The sequence below is a fragment of the Salvelinus alpinus genome, chromosome 28, assembly GCF_045679555.1.
Source record: "Salvelinus alpinus chromosome 28, SLU_Salpinus.1, whole genome shotgun sequence".
Taxonomy (NCBI): domain Eukaryota; kingdom Metazoa; phylum Chordata; class Actinopteri; order Salmoniformes; family Salmonidae; genus Salvelinus; species Salvelinus alpinus.
In genome coordinates, this window is record NC_092113.1 from 44,707,737 (window position 1) to 44,728,063 (window position 20,327).

General features: G+C 45.1%; 2 protein-coding genes across 3 annotated transcripts in view; both read left to right on the plus strand.

Moving 5' to 3' along the window:
• LOC139557921 (zinc finger BED domain-containing protein 4) overlaps positions 1–20,327 on the plus strand; it is a 385,803-nt gene that overhangs the window by 131,049 nt on the left and 234,427 nt on the right. The window lies entirely within an intron of this gene.
• Positions 1–20,327, plus strand: part of LOC139557919 (constitutive coactivator of PPAR-gamma-like protein 2) — a 62,825-nt gene that overhangs the window by 18,425 nt on the left and 24,073 nt on the right. For both annotated transcript variants that reach the window (XM_071373262.1, XM_071373263.1), the window contains exons 3-8: positions 6,856–6,938; positions 7,217–7,345; positions 11,563–11,665; positions 11,817–11,890; positions 13,491–13,747; positions 18,388–18,613. In XM_071373262.1, coding sequence (XP_071229363.1) covers positions 6,856–6,938; positions 7,217–7,345; positions 11,563–11,665; positions 11,817–11,890; positions 13,491–13,747; positions 18,388–18,613 — 872 coding nt within the window. The remainder of the gene's footprint in view (positions 1–6,855; positions 6,939–7,216; positions 7,346–11,562; positions 11,666–11,816; positions 11,891–13,490; positions 13,748–18,387; positions 18,614–20,327) is intronic.

Genomic DNA, 20,327 nt, shown 5'->3' on the forward strand with positions numbered 1-20,327 from the left:
GCCATTGAAATCAGTGGTAGGATGAAAACATTTTTTGGGGGGGATGGTTTGTCCTCTGGGTTTCGCCTGCCATTTCAGTTCTGTTATACTCATAGACATTATCACCAATTATATACATATCCTAGCTTCTGGGCCTGAGTAGCAGGCAGTTTACTTTGGGCACGCTTTTCATCCGGACGTCAAAATACCGCCCCCTATCCCAAAGAAGTTAAGCACATTGCTTCTCTTTACAACAGGATGGCATGAAAATGAACCACGGGAATAGTGTCCTCCATTTGCTATTTAAGTGCGTAGATTACATGTTTTTCCGCTGCCTCTGTTTTGATACAGGTGCAGAATAATGGTCCATTCTAAATCAAAATGAATTTCACACTTACATTATTTAGTATATGTAAAGACCAGATTAAATCAAGAATAGTCTGATGGGTGACAGTATTAGTCACTTGTGAATGATGCCCAGCATAAGGGAAGAAACAGCGCATGCCTTTCATTTGTGACTTTTTCAAATCATAGTCGCACACCTCATGTAGCCTAGTCCATAGTCCTATATGTTTTAATAAGGTTAGTATCACACCTCATGTAGCCTAGCCCATAGCCCTATATGTTTTAATAAGGTTAGTATCACACCTCATGTAGCCTAGCCCATAGTCCTATATGTTTTAATAAGGTTAGTATCACACCTCATGTAGCCTAGCCCATAGTCCTATATGTTTTAATAAGGTTAGTATCACACCTCATGTAGCCTAGCCCATAGTCCTATATGTTTTAATAAGGTTAGTACCACACCTCATGTAGCCTAGCCCATAGTCCTATATGTTTTAATAAGGTTAGTACCACACCTCATGTAGCCTAGCCCATAGTCCTATATGTTTTAATAAGGTTAGTATCACACCTCATGTAGCCTAGCCCATAGTCCTATATGTTTTAATAAGGTTAGTATCACACCTCATGTAGCCTAGCCCATAGTCCTATATGTTTTAATAAGGTTAGTATCACACCTCATGTAGCCTAGCCCATAGTCCTATATGTTTTAATAAGGTTAGTATCACACCTCATGTAGCCTAGCCCATAGTCCTATATGTTTTAATAAGGTTAGTATCACACCTCATGTAGCCTAGCCCATAGTCCTATATGTTTTAATAAGGTTAGTATCACACCTCATGTAGCCTAGCCCATAGTCCTATATGTTTTAATAAGGTTAGTATCACACCTCATGTAGTCTAGCCCATAGTCCTATATGTTTTAATAAGGTTAGTATCACACCTCATGTAGCCTAGCCCATAGTCCTATATGTTTTAATAAGGTTAGTATCACACCTCATGTAGCCTAGCCCATAGGCCTATATGTTTTAATAAGGTTAGTATCACACCTCATGTAGCCCTGCCCATAGTCCTATATGTTTTAATAAGGTTAGTATCACACCTCATGTAGCCTAGCCCATAGTCCTATATGTTTTAATAAGGTTAGTATCACACCTCATGTAGCCTAGCCCATAGGCCTATATGTTTTAATAAGGTTAGTATCACACCTCATGTAGCCTAGCCCATAGGCCTATATGTTTTAATAAGGTTAGTATCACACCTCATGTAGCCTAGCCCATAGTCCTATATGTTTTAATAAGGTTAGTATCACACCTCATGTAGCCTAGCCCATAGTCCTATATGTTTTAATAAGGTTAGTATCACACCTCATGTAGCCTAGCCCATAGTCCTATATGTTTTAATAAGGTTAGTATCACACCTCATGTAGCCTAGCCCATAGTCCTATATGTTTTAATAAGGTTAGTATCACACCTCATGTAGCCTAGCCCATAGTCCTATATGTTTTAATAAGGTTAGTATCACACCTCATGTAGCCTAGCCCATAGTCCTATATGTTTTAATAAGGTTAGTATCACACCTCATGTAGCCTAGCCCATAGGCCTATATGTTTTAATAAGGTTAGTATCACACCTCATGTAGCCTAGCCCATAGGCCTATATGTTTTAATAAGGTTAGTACCACACCTCATGTAGCCTAGCCCATAGGCCTATATGTTTTAATAAGGTTAGTATCACACCTCATGTAGCCTAGCCCATAGGCCTATATGTTTTAATAAGGTTAGTATCACACCTCATGTAGCCTAGCCCATAGGCCTATATGTTTTAATAAGGTTAGTATCACACCTCATGTAGCCTAGCTCATAGTCCTATATATTTTAATAAGGTTAGTATCACACCTCATGTAGCCTAGCCCATAGTCCTATATGTTTTGGTAAGGTTTGTATCACAACTAAAGTGACCAAATAACTTCTTATATTGAAGCACATTAATCCGCTTTACAAGGGGTGTAGAGCCTAACTGGCATACATAAGCAGCGTGTGAGTTTCCAGTTTGGGGAAGATAATTTTCACCATAAAAATACACCTTTATAATACAAGCATTATATGCATAATTGCATTTGCGGTTACTTTTGATAGTGATGTTTTCCACTAATGGAACATTTTCGCTTATCCTACTGCCGTGTGCGTATTGCTGCGCTTATAATGTGAAGAAATAGCCTAATAGTTGATCAACATTTTAAGCTAAACGTTCTGATCTGTTGTCAGGCTTATTGCTTAAAACAGTTTTTTTTTGATGCAAGTAGTTGGGATCTATCGCATCCCACAACGGTCCCAGACTAGGTTTGGAATAAATATTTCACAGAATAGAATAGGTCGACTTTTGTACTATGGGGGATAGTAGATTGACATAGACTAGTGCTTTTGCTGTTCGTTGGGCCTACTCATCTTGTTGGCTGACGAAGTAAATGTGGACAGATCTTCAAATATGCACCTCCAGAAATGGATAAGCGTGCACAGTTGAGTTCCCGATGTCTGTCTTCACTTGTAGCCTGTGAGAAAGACCCGATCACTTGGAGAGCCTTGTCAGTGAGAGGTGCTTCGGAGCGACCAGCCGGGAGAAGGGAATTATAATATATTCAGCCCAAGGGAATGGATTTTTTTTAGGGGGCATTATGGCCAACCAAAGGGGATGCAGACAGGGAATTCAAGGCTTTATCAAATTGTGAATGAGAGTGATAGTGTGTACAGCCTGCACAAAGATGCTAATCAGAGCTCATGCCTTTCATGCGACTTTTTTCAAATCCTCATTAGTCGCATGATGCAGCCTTAGAATATATAAAAAATTAAAACATATAGGCCAATGTTTATCACAACTAAAGTTAAATAAGTAACTCTAAATTAATCATATAGGAGTACCAGTTTCTTTGTTAACCGCTCAACACAGAATAGCCGCATGTGAAGACTCCCTCAAATCACTTGGAGAAAATATCCTTTGTTTTATTCAGCTTTGTTCAATTGTATTACTATATACTATAAAATAATGCCACGGAAATCTAACCAAATCTAGTCTGCTAAATGAACTAGTGTAGCCCACAAACATATGGCATAGCCAGATCAGGGCATAACATGAGGACAACTCAGAGTACGCTATTCTGTTCTTCTGAACATTCCACATTTTCTGTCTAAAATAAATAATGGATTTATTGTGGCGGTGTAGGATATATTACATGGATTTATGGTGGCGGTGTAGGATATATTACATGGATTTATTGTAGGATATATTACATGGATTTATTGTAGGATATATTACATGGATTTATTGTAGGATATATTACATGGATTTATTTGACTTTTTAAAATGTGAATGTTCCAGAAGTCTGCATTAGTGACTTGTAGGCTGGAAGCCAGGAGATGCTAAATGTGTTTCGTTAGTTAACTGTCAATTGCCGTGAGATCGGCAGTTATTTGCTTGACAATCACCGGCTGACAAAATGTCATGACCGCCACAGCCCTAGGGGAGGGTTCTTGAAAAGTAACATTCAATCAAAATGTCATGACCGCCACAGCCCTAGGGGAGGGTTCTTGAAAAGTAACATTCAATCAAAATGTCATGACCGCCACAGCCCTAGGGGAGGGTTCTTGGAAAGTAACATTCAATCAAAATGTCCCAGCGGACCATTCAAATTGTTTTAGCTATTACAAAATTGTCCAGACCTCCCAACTGAACCACTTGGAGGTATGTCTACTAGAGGTCGACCGATTATGATTTTTCAACACCGATACCGATTATTGGAGGACAAAAAAAGCCGATGCCGATTTATTCGAAAAAAATGTTTTATATATATATATATATATCATACACACACACATTTTTGTAATAATGACAATTGCAACAATACTGAATGAACACTTTTATTTTAACTTAATATAATACATAAATACACACACACACACACACACACACACACAGCTCTGAAGTGACAATGATACTGAAGAGTCTGCTTAGGAGACAAATACTCTCAACTGTTTGAATAAAAATAGAGTTTAAGTTACCTGTGATGAATGTTCAAAACAAAAACTTTAATTTCTATATGCAGGAAATACTATTTTAATAATGGGCATGGTAAGAATTGACAACCAAAGTGCGAGTCATAATTCCCATGACACCTAGCAAAATCTGAAAAGCGGTTCCTTCATTTTTTCCATAGGATATTTTTAGATTCACTTCAAATAAGGTCTGTGTTTCGTGTCGGCTTACATCACCGTGCCAATTTTATAACTGTGTAGATATCCATAGGACAAGGTAACTCTGATCAATATTGGCTAAATATAAGCGAAGATAAAAAAAATTGTAGAGTGGATTTATGAAAATATGTTGACAAACGTTACCTTATCCTAGTGAGATTTACACGGGTATCAAAACGTCGAGGCGGTTTAAGCCTGCACGAAACACAGACCTTATTTGAAGTAGATCAAGACATTCTCTATGGAAGACATGAACGGTAAAATAACGAAGGAACCCCTTTCAAGTTCAGCCGCAAGTTATTACAGGAATTATAACGCGTCGACTATTTCTCTCTAAACCATATACCTTTGACTAATCCGGAAACTATCACCTCGAAAATAAAACGTTTATTCCGTTCTGTATTTTATCTAACGGGTGGCATCCATGAGTCTAAATATTCCTGTTACATTGCACAACCTTCAATGTTGTCATAATTACGTAAAATTCTGGCAAATTAGTTCGCAAAGAGCCAGGCGGCCCAAACTGTTGCATATACCCTGACTCTGCGTGCAATGAACGCAAGAGAAATGACACAATTTCACCTGGTTAATATTGCCTGCTAACCTGGATTTCTTTTAGCTAAATATGCAGGTTTAAAAATATATACAAGGCATTGATGTTTATGGTTAAGTACACATTGGAGCAATGACAGTCATTGATTGTTTTTTGTAAGATAAGTTTAATGCTAGCTAGCAACTTACCTTGGCTTACTGCATTCGCTAACAGGCAGGCTCTTCGTGGAGTGCAATGTAATCAGGTGTTAGAGCATTGTACTAGTTAACTGTAAGGTTGCAAGATTGAATCCCCCGAGCGGACATGGTAAAAATCTGTCATTCTGCCCCTGAACAAGGCAGTTAACCTAAGAATGTGTTCTTAACTGACTTGCCTAGTTAAATAAAGATTAAATAAAGGTGTAAAAAAAAAAAAAAAAAATCAGCGCCCAAAAATACAGATTTCCGATTGTTATGAAAACTTGAAATCGGCCATTCTGATTAATCGGTCGACCTCTAATGTCTACGGCAGACTAGTACCTAGCACACACAGCTTGGCCTCTAGACACAACACCTGTCCTTCACTGCTCTGTGCCTGCCCCAGACACGAGGGAAGGGCTGTTTACCGCTTTGGGTTTTTACTTTACCTTCTAGAACGGTATTTCAATGTTTGGTTTGTTAAACGTGATGCGCAACCCCAACTCTAAAAACGTGTCCGTTTTGTACTCCATTATCTAGAGTCATCTTTCTCCCTCTCCTCTGCTTCCCACACCAAGCCCTCTCCCCATCACAAATAGCAAGTTGAAACCGCTCGTCAGAGAGGAAGATGTGACCTCTCAACTGTGTTGTCGTGAGAGGCAGGGGGAGGGGCTTGGTGTGAGAGGCAGGGGGAGGGGCTTGGCGTGAGAGGCAGGGGGAGGGGCTTGGTGTGAGAGGCAGGGGGAGGGGCTTGGCGTGAGAGGCAGGGGGAGGGGCTTGGTGTGAGAGGCAGGGGGAGGGGCTTGGTGTGAGAGGCAGGGGGAGGGGCTTGGTGTGAGAGGCAGGGGGAGGGGCTTGGTGTGAGAGGCAGGGGGAGGGGCTTGGTGTGAGAGGCAGGGGGAGGGGCTTGGTGTGAGAGACAGGGGGAGGGGCTTGGCGTGAGAGGCAGGGGGAGGGGCTTGGCGTGAGAGGCAGGGGGAGGGGCTTGGCGTGAGAGGCAGGGGGAGGGGCTTGGCGTGAGAGGCATGGGGGAGGGGCTTGGCGTGAGAGGCAGGGGGAGGGGCGGGGGGAGGGGCTTGGCGTGAGAGGCGGGGGGAGGGGCTTGGCGTGAAAGGCGGGGGGAGGGGCTTGGCGTGAGAGGCGGGGGGAGGGGCTTGGCGTGAGAGGCGGGGGGAGGGGCTTGGCGTGAGAGGCGGGGGGAGGGGCTTGGTGTGTGTAAACCGTAGAGGAAGAGGCAAAGATCAAATGTGTCCAAAATAAGGCCAATGTTTCTCTGGGTTTATTTTGGACCTCAGCTTGTCGCCTGCCTTCCTGCCTTTGGGACGACTCCTATTGTTATGGCGGAGACGTGCATCTCATCATTATTTCCAGATCTCTGGTGTAAATGGGAAAATGCACAAAGCACGGAGGAGCGAAGGAGATGAGACAGAAAATAAAAACACCAGAACAAGCAAACAAACGTTCATTAAAACCTTTATTCTGGCCGTACAGCCATTTGGAATTTTGCTCAAACACATACAACTGGTCTTTCTCAACCCCTCTTGTTCTCCCCCCCAATAGGCAACCATATTCTCCCTGATGAGGACCTGGCTGCCTTCCACTGGAGCCTCTTAGGACCAGAACACCCCCTGGCCTCACTCAAGGTATAACCTCTGACCTTTAATCCTGACGATATCTTCTATTTACTTCTAAACCATAACATTAAGCTATACCCCTGCTGTCTGGCCCATCATCTATAACCTCTGACCTCTAGGTGCGTGCCCACCAGTTGGTGCTGCCTCCCTGTGAGGTGGTTATCAAGGCGGTGTCTGACCCCTAACCTCTGACCTCTAGGTGCGTGCCCACCAGTTGGTGCTGCCTCCCTGTGAGGTGGTTATCAAGGCGGTGTCTGACCCCTAACCCCTAACCTCTGACCCTCTAGGTGCGTGCCCACCAGTTGGTGCTGCCTCCCTGTGAGGTGGTTATCAAGGCGGTGTCAGAGTACGTCTCCTCCATTAAAGACCTGGGGAACCTTGACGTTATCGCCAGAGACGTCTTCAAACAGTCACAGGTACACACACACACACCACTAGTTCGCTCTCTCGCTCTCTCTCTCTTTCCCTCTCTCTGTCCCTCTCTCTCTCTGTTCTCTCTCTCTCTTTCCCTCTCTCTGTCCCTCCCTCTCTCTGTTCTCTCCCTCTCTCTGTTCTCTCTCTCTCTCTGTTCTCTCTCTCTCTCTCTCTCTCTGTTCTCTCTCTCTCTGTTCTCTCTCTCTCTCTGTTCTCTCTCTCTCTCTGTTCTCTCTCTCTCTCTCTCTCTGTTCTCCCTCTCTCTCTGTTCTCCCTCTCTCTCTGCTCTCTCTCTCTCTCTGTTCTCTCTCTCTCTCTGTTCTCTCTCTCTCTCTGTTCTCTCTCTCTCTCTCTGTTCTCTCTCTCTCTCTCTGTTCTCTCTCTCTCTGTTCTCTCTCTCTCTCTGTTCTCTCTCTCTCTCTGTTCTCTCTCTCTCTCTGTTCTCTCTCTCTCTCTCTGTTCTCTCTCTCTCTCTGTTCTCTCTCTCTGTTCTCTGTCTCTCTGTTCTCTGTCTCTGGACTTTAGTTTGGAGTGACAGTTGTCTTAACCCAATCAATAATATGATTTGATAACTACGTAGGTAAATATGTGAATTGCCTGTTGCACAACGTTCGGGGCAGGTGTAACTGCTTCGCCATGTTCAGAGCATGCGGGGGGGAAGACTTGGAGCGTAGTGGTGACATCAGACCGTCTACTTAAGTAGCCAATAGACGAACCGTCACTGCAAGACTAGCAGTCCAAAGGAGACTCATTGTCTACGCCTCCCCCTAAACCCCGCCCTTCATGGAAAAATAATGCCAAAACTCGCAATCGAAAAGACTCAGTGAAAGCAGAGATATGAGTAGCGTAACCAAACGGATGCAATCGTTTTAAAATATAAAAAAAAAAATCATTTGTCAGAGTTTTGCTCTCGCTTTTTGGGTTTTGCTTTTAATGTCTTATTTTTGTTTACGATTCTATACATTTTGCTTCTAATTGTTTGATTTATGATTTCAACATCCAATATTTCATCCGTCCTCAAATATGTTTACATTCTCAACTTTATTTGTCATTTTCATGATTTATTTCATTTTTAATTCAGTTACATATGGCGTGAAATTGACCGCATAGTGCTGCCTTGTTCATTGACCTGTCAAAGGAGTTGGACACTGTTGATCGTTCTGTTTTGATGAAGAAATGATGAAGAGTAGACCTGGGATAATCAGTGGCAGGAAACAGTATGTTTGATCTGATCTTCATCTAGGTCACAACACAGTCTGCTTAAACTAATAACACACACACAATTATACGTTTTCATCTCTTTATTGAACACACTAGGTAAACATTCACAGTGCAGGGTGGGAAAAGTATGTGAACCCTTGGATTTAATAACTGGTTGACCCTCCTTTGGCAGCAATAACCTCAACCAAACGTTTTCTGTAGTTGTGGATCAGACCTGCACAACGGTCAGGAGGAATTTTGGACCATTCCTCTTTACAAAACTGTTTCAGTTCAGCAATATTTTTAGGAAGTCTGGTGTGAACCGTTCTCTTGAGGTCATGCCACAGCATCTCAACTGGGTTGAGGTCAGGACTCTGACTGGGCCACTCCAGAAGGTGTATTTTCTTCTGTTGAAGCCATTCTGTTGTTGATTTACTTCTGTGTTTTGGGTTGTTGTCTGATTGCATCACCCAACTTCTGTTGAGCTTCAATTGGCAGACAGACAGCCTTACATTCTCTTGCAAAATGTCTTGATAAACTTGGGAATTCATTTTTCCGTTGACAAGCTGTCCAGGCCCTGAGGCAGCAAAGCAGCCCCAAACCATGATGCTCCCTCCACCAGACTTTACAGTTGGGATGAGGTTTTAATGTTGGTGTGCTGTGCCTTTTATTCTCCACACAGTGTTGTGTTCCTTCCAAACAACTCAACTGTAGTTTCATCTGTCCACAGAATATTTTGCCAGTAGAGCTGAGGAACATCCAGATGCTCTTTTGCACGAACTTCAGACTTGCAGCAATGGTTTTTTGGACAGCAGTGGCTTCTTCCGTGTTCCCATGAACACCATTCTTGTTTTACGTATCGCAGACTCGTCAACAGAGATGTTGGCATGTTCCAGATATGTCTTCAGCTGACACTCTAGGATTCTTCTCAACCTCATTGAGCGTTCTGCGCTGTGCTCTTGCAGTCATCTTTGCAGGACGGCCACTCCTAGGGAGAGTAGCAACAGGGCTGAACTTTCTCCGTTTATAGACAATGTGTCTTACCGTGGACTGATGAACATACTTTTGTAAACCTTTCCAGCTTTATGCAAGTCAACAATTATTAATCGTAGGTCTTCTGAGATCTCTTTGGTTCGAGGCGTGGTTCACATCAGGCAATGCTTCTTGTGAATAGCAAACTCAAATTTTGTGAGTGTTTTTTATAGGGCAGGGCAGCTCCAACCAACATCTCCAATCTCGTCTCATTGATTGGACTCCAGGTTAACTGACTCCTGACTCCAATTAGGTTTTGGAGAAGTCATTAGCCTTGGGGTTCACATACCTTTTCCAACCTACACTGTGAATGTTTAAATGATGTATTCAATATAGACAAGAAAAATACAATAGTTTGTGTGGTATTAGACTGTTTGTCTACTGTTGTGACCCAGATGAAGATCAAATAAAATTTTATGACCAATTTATGCAGAAATCCAGGTAATTCCAAAGGGTTCACATACTGTTTCTTCCACTGTACTTCCTGTTTATGGTTTCAGAATTATCTCAGCAACAGAACTCAGGCCATCTTGATAGATGGGGTTAAATCAGATTTATCTCAGCGACAGAACTCAGGCCATCTTGATAGATGGGGTTAAATCAGATTTATCTTAGTGACAGAACTCAGGCCATCTTGATAGATGGGGTTAAATCAGATTTATCTTAGTGACAGAACTCAGGCCATCTTGATAGATGGGGTTAAATCAGATTTATCTTAGTGACAGAACTCAGGCCATCTTGGTAGATGGGGTTAAATCAGAATTATCTTAGTGACAGAACTCAGGCCATCTGGATAGATGGGGTTAAATCAGAATTATCTTAGCGACAGAACTCAGGCCATCTTGATAGATGGGGTTAAATCAGAATTATCTCAGCGACAGAACTCAGGCCATCTGGATAGACGGGGTTAAATCAGATTTATCTTAGTGACAGAACTCAGGCCATCTGGATAGATGGGGTTAAATCTGAATTATCTCAGCGACAGAACTCAGGCCATCTTGATAGATGGGGTTAAATCTGAATTATCTCAGCGACAGAACTCAGGCCATCTGGATAGACGGGGTTAAATCAGATTTATCTTAGTGACAGAACTCAGGCCATCTGGATAGATGGGGTTAAATCTGAATTATCTCAGCGACAGAACTCAGGCCATCTTGATAGATGGGGTTAAATCTGAATTGATATTCAAAAAGATGTTCCTTAGGGTTCGATTTTGGGTCCACTGTTAATACGTGTAACTTTCATCTCTATGCAGATGACACAGTTTTGTGTTCCTGTGCCACCTCAGTGTTAGGGTTGGGGCTGACCCTCAGACCATTCAGACCCTCAGACCATGACCCATTCGTGGACTTCAGCATGACGTTGATTCAGTTCAGAAATCACTTACAGATCTTAAATGAGTGTAAATACTAAGTAAAACCAAGCTCATGCTGTTCTGTAGGTCATGAAATGTTGACTCTGAGGACCTGCATATCTGCGCTATAAATGGAGCCCAAACTGAGCTTGTTTCTCAATATAAGTACCTGGGTGTCTGGATTGATGACAAGTTGTCCTTCATAACGCAAATAAAACATCTGACTAAGATCTAAGATAGTTTTTTCATGTTGAAATAACCCGTTCACAGGAATGGATAACACTAGAGATCCCTCCAGTCTCTACAGATTTGGGAAAATGTGTGTTTTTATTTCCTCTATGTGGAACAGCCTGCAGAGTTCACTGCAGCTAGATGTGCTGGTGCCACTCAGGCAGTTAACATTATTGATTGAGGACCTCTATGTAGTTGAATGGGATTGCTTTTGTTAATTGTGTGCTGTTATTAAATGTAAATTGTTTTATTGTGCTGAATTCTATTGTTTTATACACTTATGTTTTAATATTCTATTTTTATTGTAATGTGTACAGGACTCTCTTGTAAAATATATGTTTAATCTCAATGTGGCTCCCTGTTTAAAGGTTAAATAAATCTATATTTGTCTCCCTCCTCTAGTCTCGTATGGAGGACAAGGTGCAGCGTTTTAAGAGAGCTGTGGAGTATTTCTCAGCTGCCTCTAAACCCCGCCCACTCTCCATGGGAACCTCCCCCTACCTCTGTGAGTAACCCCGCAATTGGCGAAGGCCGCTGTCCGTCATACAGTATCTCTTGTAGTCAGTGACACAAGCACGATTGGCTAAAGCTTTTTCTTAAATACTTGTTAGACCTGCTAAATTGGACAAGTAATTTATTTCTCTGTCTGTGTGTAGTGCCAGGGTTTGGGCCGGCTCCGTTTGGTGGACCTCCTGGCCACATGGGGGCGATGCAGACTGTAAAGACACAGGTAGGAGTCACATGTCTCTGATGTAGCTAGTTATTACCTCCTAAGCTTACTGTGTAATGGTGGGGTTCATGTTAGCCTCCACATTTCTGTGATATAGACTCAGCAGTACAGTAGCTGGCTCACCTCTTGTATTGACTCAGCAGTACAGTAGCTGGCTCACCTCTTGTATTGACTCAGCAGTACAGTAGCTGGCTCACCTCTTGTATTGACTCAGCAGTACAGTAGCTGGCTCACCTCTTGTATTGACTCAGCAGTACAGTAGCTGGCTCACCTCTTGTATTGACTCAGCAGTACAGTAGCTGGCTCACCTCTTGTATTGACTCAGCAGTACAGTAGCTGGTTCCTCTCTTGTATTGACTCAGCAGTACAGTAGCTGTCTCCTCTCTTGTATTGACTCAGCAGTACAGTAGCTGTCTCCTCTCTTGTATTGACTCAGCAGTACAGTAGCTGGCTCTCCTCTTGTATTGACTCAGCAGTACAGTAGCTGTCTCTCCTCTTGTATTGACTCAGCAGTGCCGTAGCTGGCTCCTCTCTTGTATTGACTCAGCAGTACAGTAGCTGGCTCTCGTCTTGTATTGACTCAGCAGTACAGTAGCTGGCTCCTCTCTTGTATTGACTCAGCAGTACAGTAGCTGGCTCACCTCTCTTGTATTGACTCAGCACTACAGTAGCTGGCTCACCTCTCTTGTATTGACTCAGCAGTACAGTAGCTGTCTCCTCTCTTGTATTGACTCAGCAGTACAGTAGCTGGCTCTCCTCTTGTATTGACTCAGCAGTACAGTAGCTGTCTCTCCTCTTGTATTGACTCAGCAGTGCCGTAGCTGGCTCCTCTCTTGTATTGACTCAGCAGTACAGTAGCTGGCTCTCCTCTTGTATTGACTCAGCAGTACAATAGCTGGCTCTCGTCTTGTATTGACTCAGCAGTACAGTAGCTGGCTCCTCTCTTGTATTGACTCAGCAGTACAGTAGCTGGCTCACCTCTCTTGTATTGACTCAGCAGTACAGTAGCTGGCTCACCTCTCTTGTATTGACTCAGCAGTACAGTAGCTGGCTCTCCTCTTGTATTGACTCGGTAGTACAGTAGCTGGCTCTCCTCTTGTATTGACTCGGCAGTACAGTAGCTGGCTCACCTCTTGTATTGACTCAGCAGTACAGTAGCTGGTTCCTCTCTTGTATTGACTCAGCAGTACAGTAGCTGTCTCCTCTCTTGTATTGACTCAGCAGTACAGTAGCTGTCTCCTCTCTTGTATTGACTCAGCAGTACAGTAGCTGGCTCTCCTCTTGTATTGACTCAGCAGTACAGTAGCTGTCTCTCCTCTTGTATTGACTCAGCAGTGCCGTAGCTGGCTCCTCTCTTGTATTGACTCAGCAGTACAGTAGCTGGCTCTCCTTGTTGTTCTTCCTGTATTGACTCGGCAGTACAGTAGCTGTTCTTCCTGTATTGACTCGGCAGTACAGTAGCTGTTCTTCCTGTATTGACTCAGCAGTACAGTAGCTGTTCTTCCTGTATTGACTCAGTTGACTCTTGCTATCACTTAACCAGCAACAATGGCTGTATTCCAGCTTGTTGTAGTTCTAACATCGCTCTCTCTCCCCCCAGTTCCCCCACCAGGGTGTAAAACCACCCTATCAGAATGCTCCGTACGGACCAGGCAACACCTCTCTGTTCCAGAACCACCCACCTCCCCTGCAGGACTGCAACGATTCACTGGCAGGGAAAATGGCCTTCACCGATTGGTCAGCTCCATATGACCAGGGAGGAAGTAGATTACCGAATCACCATGCGGCCGCTCCCTCTGGGCCCTCCCCCTCTCCTTCATCATCTTCTGATGGAGATGAACCAAACGACAGCAGCAAGTAAGACACACACACACACACACACACACACACACACACAGTGATACAAACACACAGTGTGATACAAACACACAGTGATACAAACACTCACACACAGTGATACAAACACACACACACAGTGATACAAACACACACAGACACACACACACAAACACACTGATACGCACATAAAACTAATCTTCTGTTTCCAAGAGTTGTGGCTGAAAGACGGCAAGGGTAACATACAGCTGGCTCTGGTAAGACAAGGTGTGGTGGTCTGTGTCTATTTGTCAGTAACAGCTGGTGCATGAAATCAAATAGTAAGGAAGTCTCGAGGTTTTGCTCGCTTGAGGTAGAGTAACTCATGATAGGCCGTAGGACCACACTATTTACCAAGAGAGTTTTCATATGTTTTTCGTAGCTGTCTTATTTACCACCACAAACCAATGCTGCCACTAAGACCACACTCAATGAGCTGTATACGGCCATAAGCAGACAGGACAACACTCAATGAGCTGTATACGGCCATAAGCAGACAGGACAACACTCAATGAGCTGTATACGGCCATAAGCAGACAGGACAACACTCAATGAGCTGTATACGGCCATAAGCAGACAGGACAACACTCAATGAGCTGTATACGGCCATAAGCAGACAGGACAACACTCAATGAGCTGTATACGGCCATAAGCAGACAGGACAACACTCAATGAGCTGTATACGGCCATAAGCAGACAGGACAACACTCAATGAGCTGTATACGGCCATAAGCAGACAGGACAACACTCAATGAGCTGTATACGGCCATAAGCAGACAGGACAACACTCAATGAGCTGTATACGGCCATAAGCAGACAGGACAACACTCAATGAGCTGTATACGGCCATAAGCAGACAGGACAACACTCAATGAGCTGTATACGGCCATAAGCAGACAGGACAACACTCAATGAGCTGTATACGGCCATAAGCAGACAGGACAACACTCAATGAGCTGTATACGGCCATAAGCAGACAGGACAACACTCAATGAGCTGTATACGGCCATAAGCAGACAGGACAACACTCAATGAGCTGTATACGGCCATAAGCAGACAGGACAACACTCAATGAGCTGTATACGGCCATAAGCAGACAGGACAACACTCAATGAGCTGTATACGGCCATAAGCAGACAGGACAACACTCAATGAGCTGTATACGGCCATAAGCAGACAGGACAACACTCAATGAGCTGTATACGGCCATAAGCAGACAGGACAACACTCAATGAGCTGTATACGGCCATAAGCAGACAGGACAACACTCAATGAGCTGTATACGGCCATAAGCAGACAGGACAACACTCAATGAGCTGTATACGGCCATAAGCAGACAGGACCACACTCAATGAGCTGTATACGGCCATAAGCAGACAGGACCACACTCATCCAGAGGCGGTGCTCCTAGTGGCCGGGGAATTTAATGCAGGGGAACTTAAATCAGTTTTGCCTCATTTCTACCAGCATGTCACATGTGCAACCAGAGAGAAAACAACTCTAGACATTTACTCCACAGACAGAGACGCGTACAAAGCTCTCCCTCGCCCTCCATTTGGCAATTCTGACCATAATTCTATCCTCCTGATTGCTGCTAACAAGCAAAAACTAAAGCAGGAAGTACCAGTGACTCACTCAATACAGAAGTGGTCAGATGACGCAGATGCTAAGATACAGGACTGTTTTGCACAGACTGGAATACTTTCTGGGATTCTTCCGATGGCATTGAGGAATACACCACATCAGTCACTGGCTTCATCAATAAGTGCATCGATGACGTCGTCCCCACAGTGACTGTACGTACATACCCCAACCAGAAGCCATGGACTACAGGCAACATCCGCTCTGAGCTAAAGTTGCCGCTTTCAAGGGGCGGGACTCTAACCCAGACGCTTATAAGAAATCCCGCTATGCCATCCGACAAACCACCAAACAGGCAAAGTGTCAATACAGACTAAGATTGAATCCTACACCAACTCCAATGCTCGTCGGATGTGGCAGGGCTTGCGAACTATTACGGACTACAAAGCACAGCCGTGAGCTGCCCAGTGACACAAGCCTACCAGATGAGCTAAATGACTAATATGCGTGCTTCTAGGCAATCAACACTGAAGCATGCATGATGGCACCAGCTGTTCCGGATGACTGTGTGATCAAGCTCTCCGTAGCCGACTTGAGTAAGACCTTTTAAACAGGTCAACATTCACAAGGCCACGGGGCCAGACAGATTACCAGGACGTGTACTCTGAGCATGCGCTGACCAACTGGCAAGTGTCTTCACTGTAATACCAACATGTTTCAAGCAAACTTCCATAGTCCTTGTGTCCAAGAACACCAAGGTAACCTGCCTAAAGGACTGCCTACCCGTAGCACTCACGTCTGTAGCACTCACGTCTGTAGCACTCACGTCTGTAGCACTCACGTCTGTAGCCATGAAGTGCTTTGAAACAGAAACCCTAGACCCACTCCAATTTGCATTCTGCCCCAACAGATCCACGGATGACACGATCTCTATTGCACTCCACACTGCCCTTTCCCACCTGGACAAAAGGAACACCGATGTGAGAAAGCTATTAATTGACTACAGCTCAGCGTTCAACACCATAGTGCCCTCAAAGCTCATCACTAAGCTAAGGATCCTGGGACTAAACACCGCCCTCTGCAACTGGATCCTGGACTTCCTGACGGCCCACTCCCAGGTGGAAAGGGTAGGTAACAACACATCTGCCACGCTGATCCTCGAACACTGGGGCCCCTCAGGGGTGCGTGCTCAGTCCCCTCCTGTACTCCTTGCTCAAGCAGGACTCCAACACCATCATCAGGTTTGCTGACGACACAACAGGAAGGCCTGATCACCGACAACGACGAGACAGCCTATAAAGAGATGAGGTCAGAGACCTGGCTGTGTGGTGCCAGGACAACAACCTCTCTCTCAACATGATCAAGACAAAGGAAATGATCGTGGACTACAGGAATAGGAGGACTGAGCACGCCCCCATTCTCATCGATGAGGCTGTAGTGGAGCAGGTTGAGAGCTTCAAGTTCCATGGTGTCCACATCACCAACAAACTAACATGGTCCAAAGGCACTACAGAGGGTCGTGCGTACGGCCCAGTACATCACTGGGGCCAAGCTTCCTGCCGTCCAGGACCTATATACCAGGCAGTATACTGTACGCGCTGATACACACACACACACTGATACGCCCATACACACACAGCACACTAATACATACACAACACACTGATACACACACTGATACACACACTGATACACTCATAGTTTATTCATGAAGGCCTGTGTGGCTTGACGTCACCACTGTTACTGCGTTCACTGCAACCTGTTGCAACATTGTTTCGTCTTAGCTGCAACACTCTCTCTCCCCCCTCTTCTCTCTCCCCCCTCTTCTCTCTCCCCCCCTCTTCTCTCTCCCCCCTCCTCTCTCTCCCCTCTCCTCTCTCCCCCTTCTCCTCTCTATCTCCCTCCTCTCTCTCCCTCCTCCTCTCTCTCTCCCCCCTCTTCTCTCTCCCCCCTCTTCTCTCTCCCCCCTCTTCTCTCCTCCCCTCTCCTCTCTCCTCCCCTCTCCTCTCTCTCCTCCCCTCTCCTCTCTCTCCCTTCTTTCCCTTCTCCTCTCTCTCCCCCTTCTCCTCTCTCTCCCCCTTCTCCTCTCTCTCCCCCTTCTCCTCTCTCTCCCCCTTCTCCTCTCTCTCCCCCTTCTCCTCTCTCTCCCCCCTCTTCTCTCTCCCCCCTCTTCTCTCTCTCCCCTCTCCTCTCTCTCCCCCTTCTCCTCTCTCTCCCCCCTCTTCTCTCTCTCCCTTCTCCTCTCTCTCCCCCCTCTCTCTCTCTCCCTCCTCCTCTCTCTCTCCCTCCTCCTCTCTCTCTCCCTCCTCCTCTCTCTCTCTCCCTTCTCTCTCTCTCCCTTCTCTCTCTCTCTCCCTCCTCCTCTCTCTCCCTCCTCCTCTCTCTCTCCTTCCTCTCTCTCTCTCCCTCCTCCTCTCTCTCTCCCTCCTCCTCTCTCTCCCTTCTCCTCTCTCTCTCCCTCCTCCTCTCTCTCTCCTCCTCTCTCTCTCCCTTCTCCTCTCTCTCTCCCTTCTCCTCTCTCTCTCCCTTCTCCTCTCTCTCTCCCTTCTCCTCTCTCTCTCCCTTCTCCTCTCTCTCTCCCTTCTCCTCTCTCTCTCCCTTTTCCTCTCTCTCTCCCTTCTCCTCTCTCTCTCCCTTCTCCTCTCTCTCTCCCTTCTCCTCTCTCTCTCCCTTCTCCTCTCTCTCTCCCTTCTCCTCTCTCTCTCCCTTCTCCTCTCTCTCTCCCTTCTCCTCTCTCTCTCCCTTCTCCTCTCTCTCTCCCTTCTCCTCTCTCTCTCCCTTCTCCTCTCTCTCTCCCCCTTCTCCTTTCTCTCCCCCTTCTCCTCTCTCTCTCCCCCTTCTCCTTTCTCTCCCCCTTCTCCTTTCTCTCCCTCCTCCCTCTCTCTCTCCCTCCTCTCTCTCTCCCTTTTCCTCTCTCCCCTCTTTCCTCTCCTCTCTCCCTCGTCTCTCCCATGTCTCGCTCCTCTACCCTTCCCTCTCTCTCCCCTTCCCTCTCCTGTCTCTCTCTCCTTCTCCCCCTCTCTTCTCTCTCTCTTTTTCAGCCATCTGCCAGACAAGTCCTCCAGGTGGGACGATCCGTCCTGTCGAGGGGGCGGAGGGGATGGTTCCCACGGTAACATTCCATCGCTGTTGTCGATGGCGACGCGGAGTCACATGGACATAACCACGCCCCCTCTGCCTCAAGTCAGCGCTGAAGTGTTGAGAGTAGCAGAACACAGACACCGCAGAGGACTGATGTATCCAGAGATATACCACATACTGACCAAGGTAACGCAGAGGACTGATGTATCCACAGATATACCACATACTGACCAAGTTAACACAGAGGACTGATGTATCCACAGATATACCACATACTGACCAAGGTAACACAGAGGACTGATATATCCACAGATATACCACATACTGACCAAGTTAACACAGAGGACTGATGTATCCACAGATATACCACATACTGACCAAGGTAACACAGAGGACTGATATATCCACAGATATACCACATACTGACCAAGGTAACACAGAGGACTGATGTATCCACAGATATACCACATACTGACCAAGGTAACACAGAGGACTGATGTATCCACAGATATACCACATACTGACCAAGGTAACATACACAGAGGACTGATGTATCCACAGATGTACCACATACTGACCAAGGTAACACAGAGGACTGATGTATCCACAGATGTACCACATACTGACCAAGGTAACACAGAGGACTGATGTATCCACAGATATACCACATACTGACCAAGGTAACATACACAGAGGACTGATGTATCCACAGATATACCACATACTGACCAAGGTAACAGACACAGAGGACTGATGTATCCACAGATATACCACATACTGACCAAGGTAACATACACAGAGGACTGATGTATCCACAGATATACCACATACTGACCAAGGTAACACAGAGGACTGATGTATCCACAGATATACCACATACTGACCAAGGTAACATACACAGAGGACTGATGTATCCACAGATGTACCACATACTGACCAAGGTAACACAGAGGACTGATGTATCCACAGATATACCACATACTGACCAAGGTAACATACACAGAGGACTGATGTATCCACAGATATACCACATACTGACCAAGGTAACAGACACAGAGGACTGATGTATCCACAGATATACCACATACTGACCAAGGTAACACAGAGGACTGATGTATCCACAGATATACCACATACTGACCAAGGTAACACAGAGGACTGATGTATCCACATATATACCACATACTGACCAAGGTAACACAGAGGACTGATGTATCCACAGATATACCACATACTGACCAAGGTAACATACACAGAGGACTGATGTATCCACAGATGTACCACATACTGACCAAGGTAACACAGAGGACTGATGTATCCACAGATATACCACATACTGACCAAGGTAACACAGAGGACTGATGTATCCACAGATGTACCACATACTGACCAAGGTAACAGACAGAGGACTGATGTATCCACAGATATACCACATACTGACCAAGGTAACACAGAGGACTGATGTATCCACAGATGTACCGCATACTGACCAAGGTAACACAGAGGACTGATGTATCCACATATATACCACATACTGACCAAGGTAACACAGAGGACTGATGTATCCACAGATATACCACATACTGACCAAGGTAACACAGAGGACTGATGTATCCACAGATGTACCACATACTGACCAAGGTAACACAGAGGACTGATGTATCCACATATATACCACATACTGACCAAGGTAACACAGAGGACTGATGTATCCACAGATGTACCGCATACTGACCAAGGTAACACAGAGGACTGATGTATCCACATATATACCACATACTGACCAAGGTAACATACACAGAGGACTGATGTATCCACAGATGTACCACATACTGACCAAGGTAACACAGAGGACTGATGTATCCACAGATGTACCACATACTGACCAAGGTAACACAGA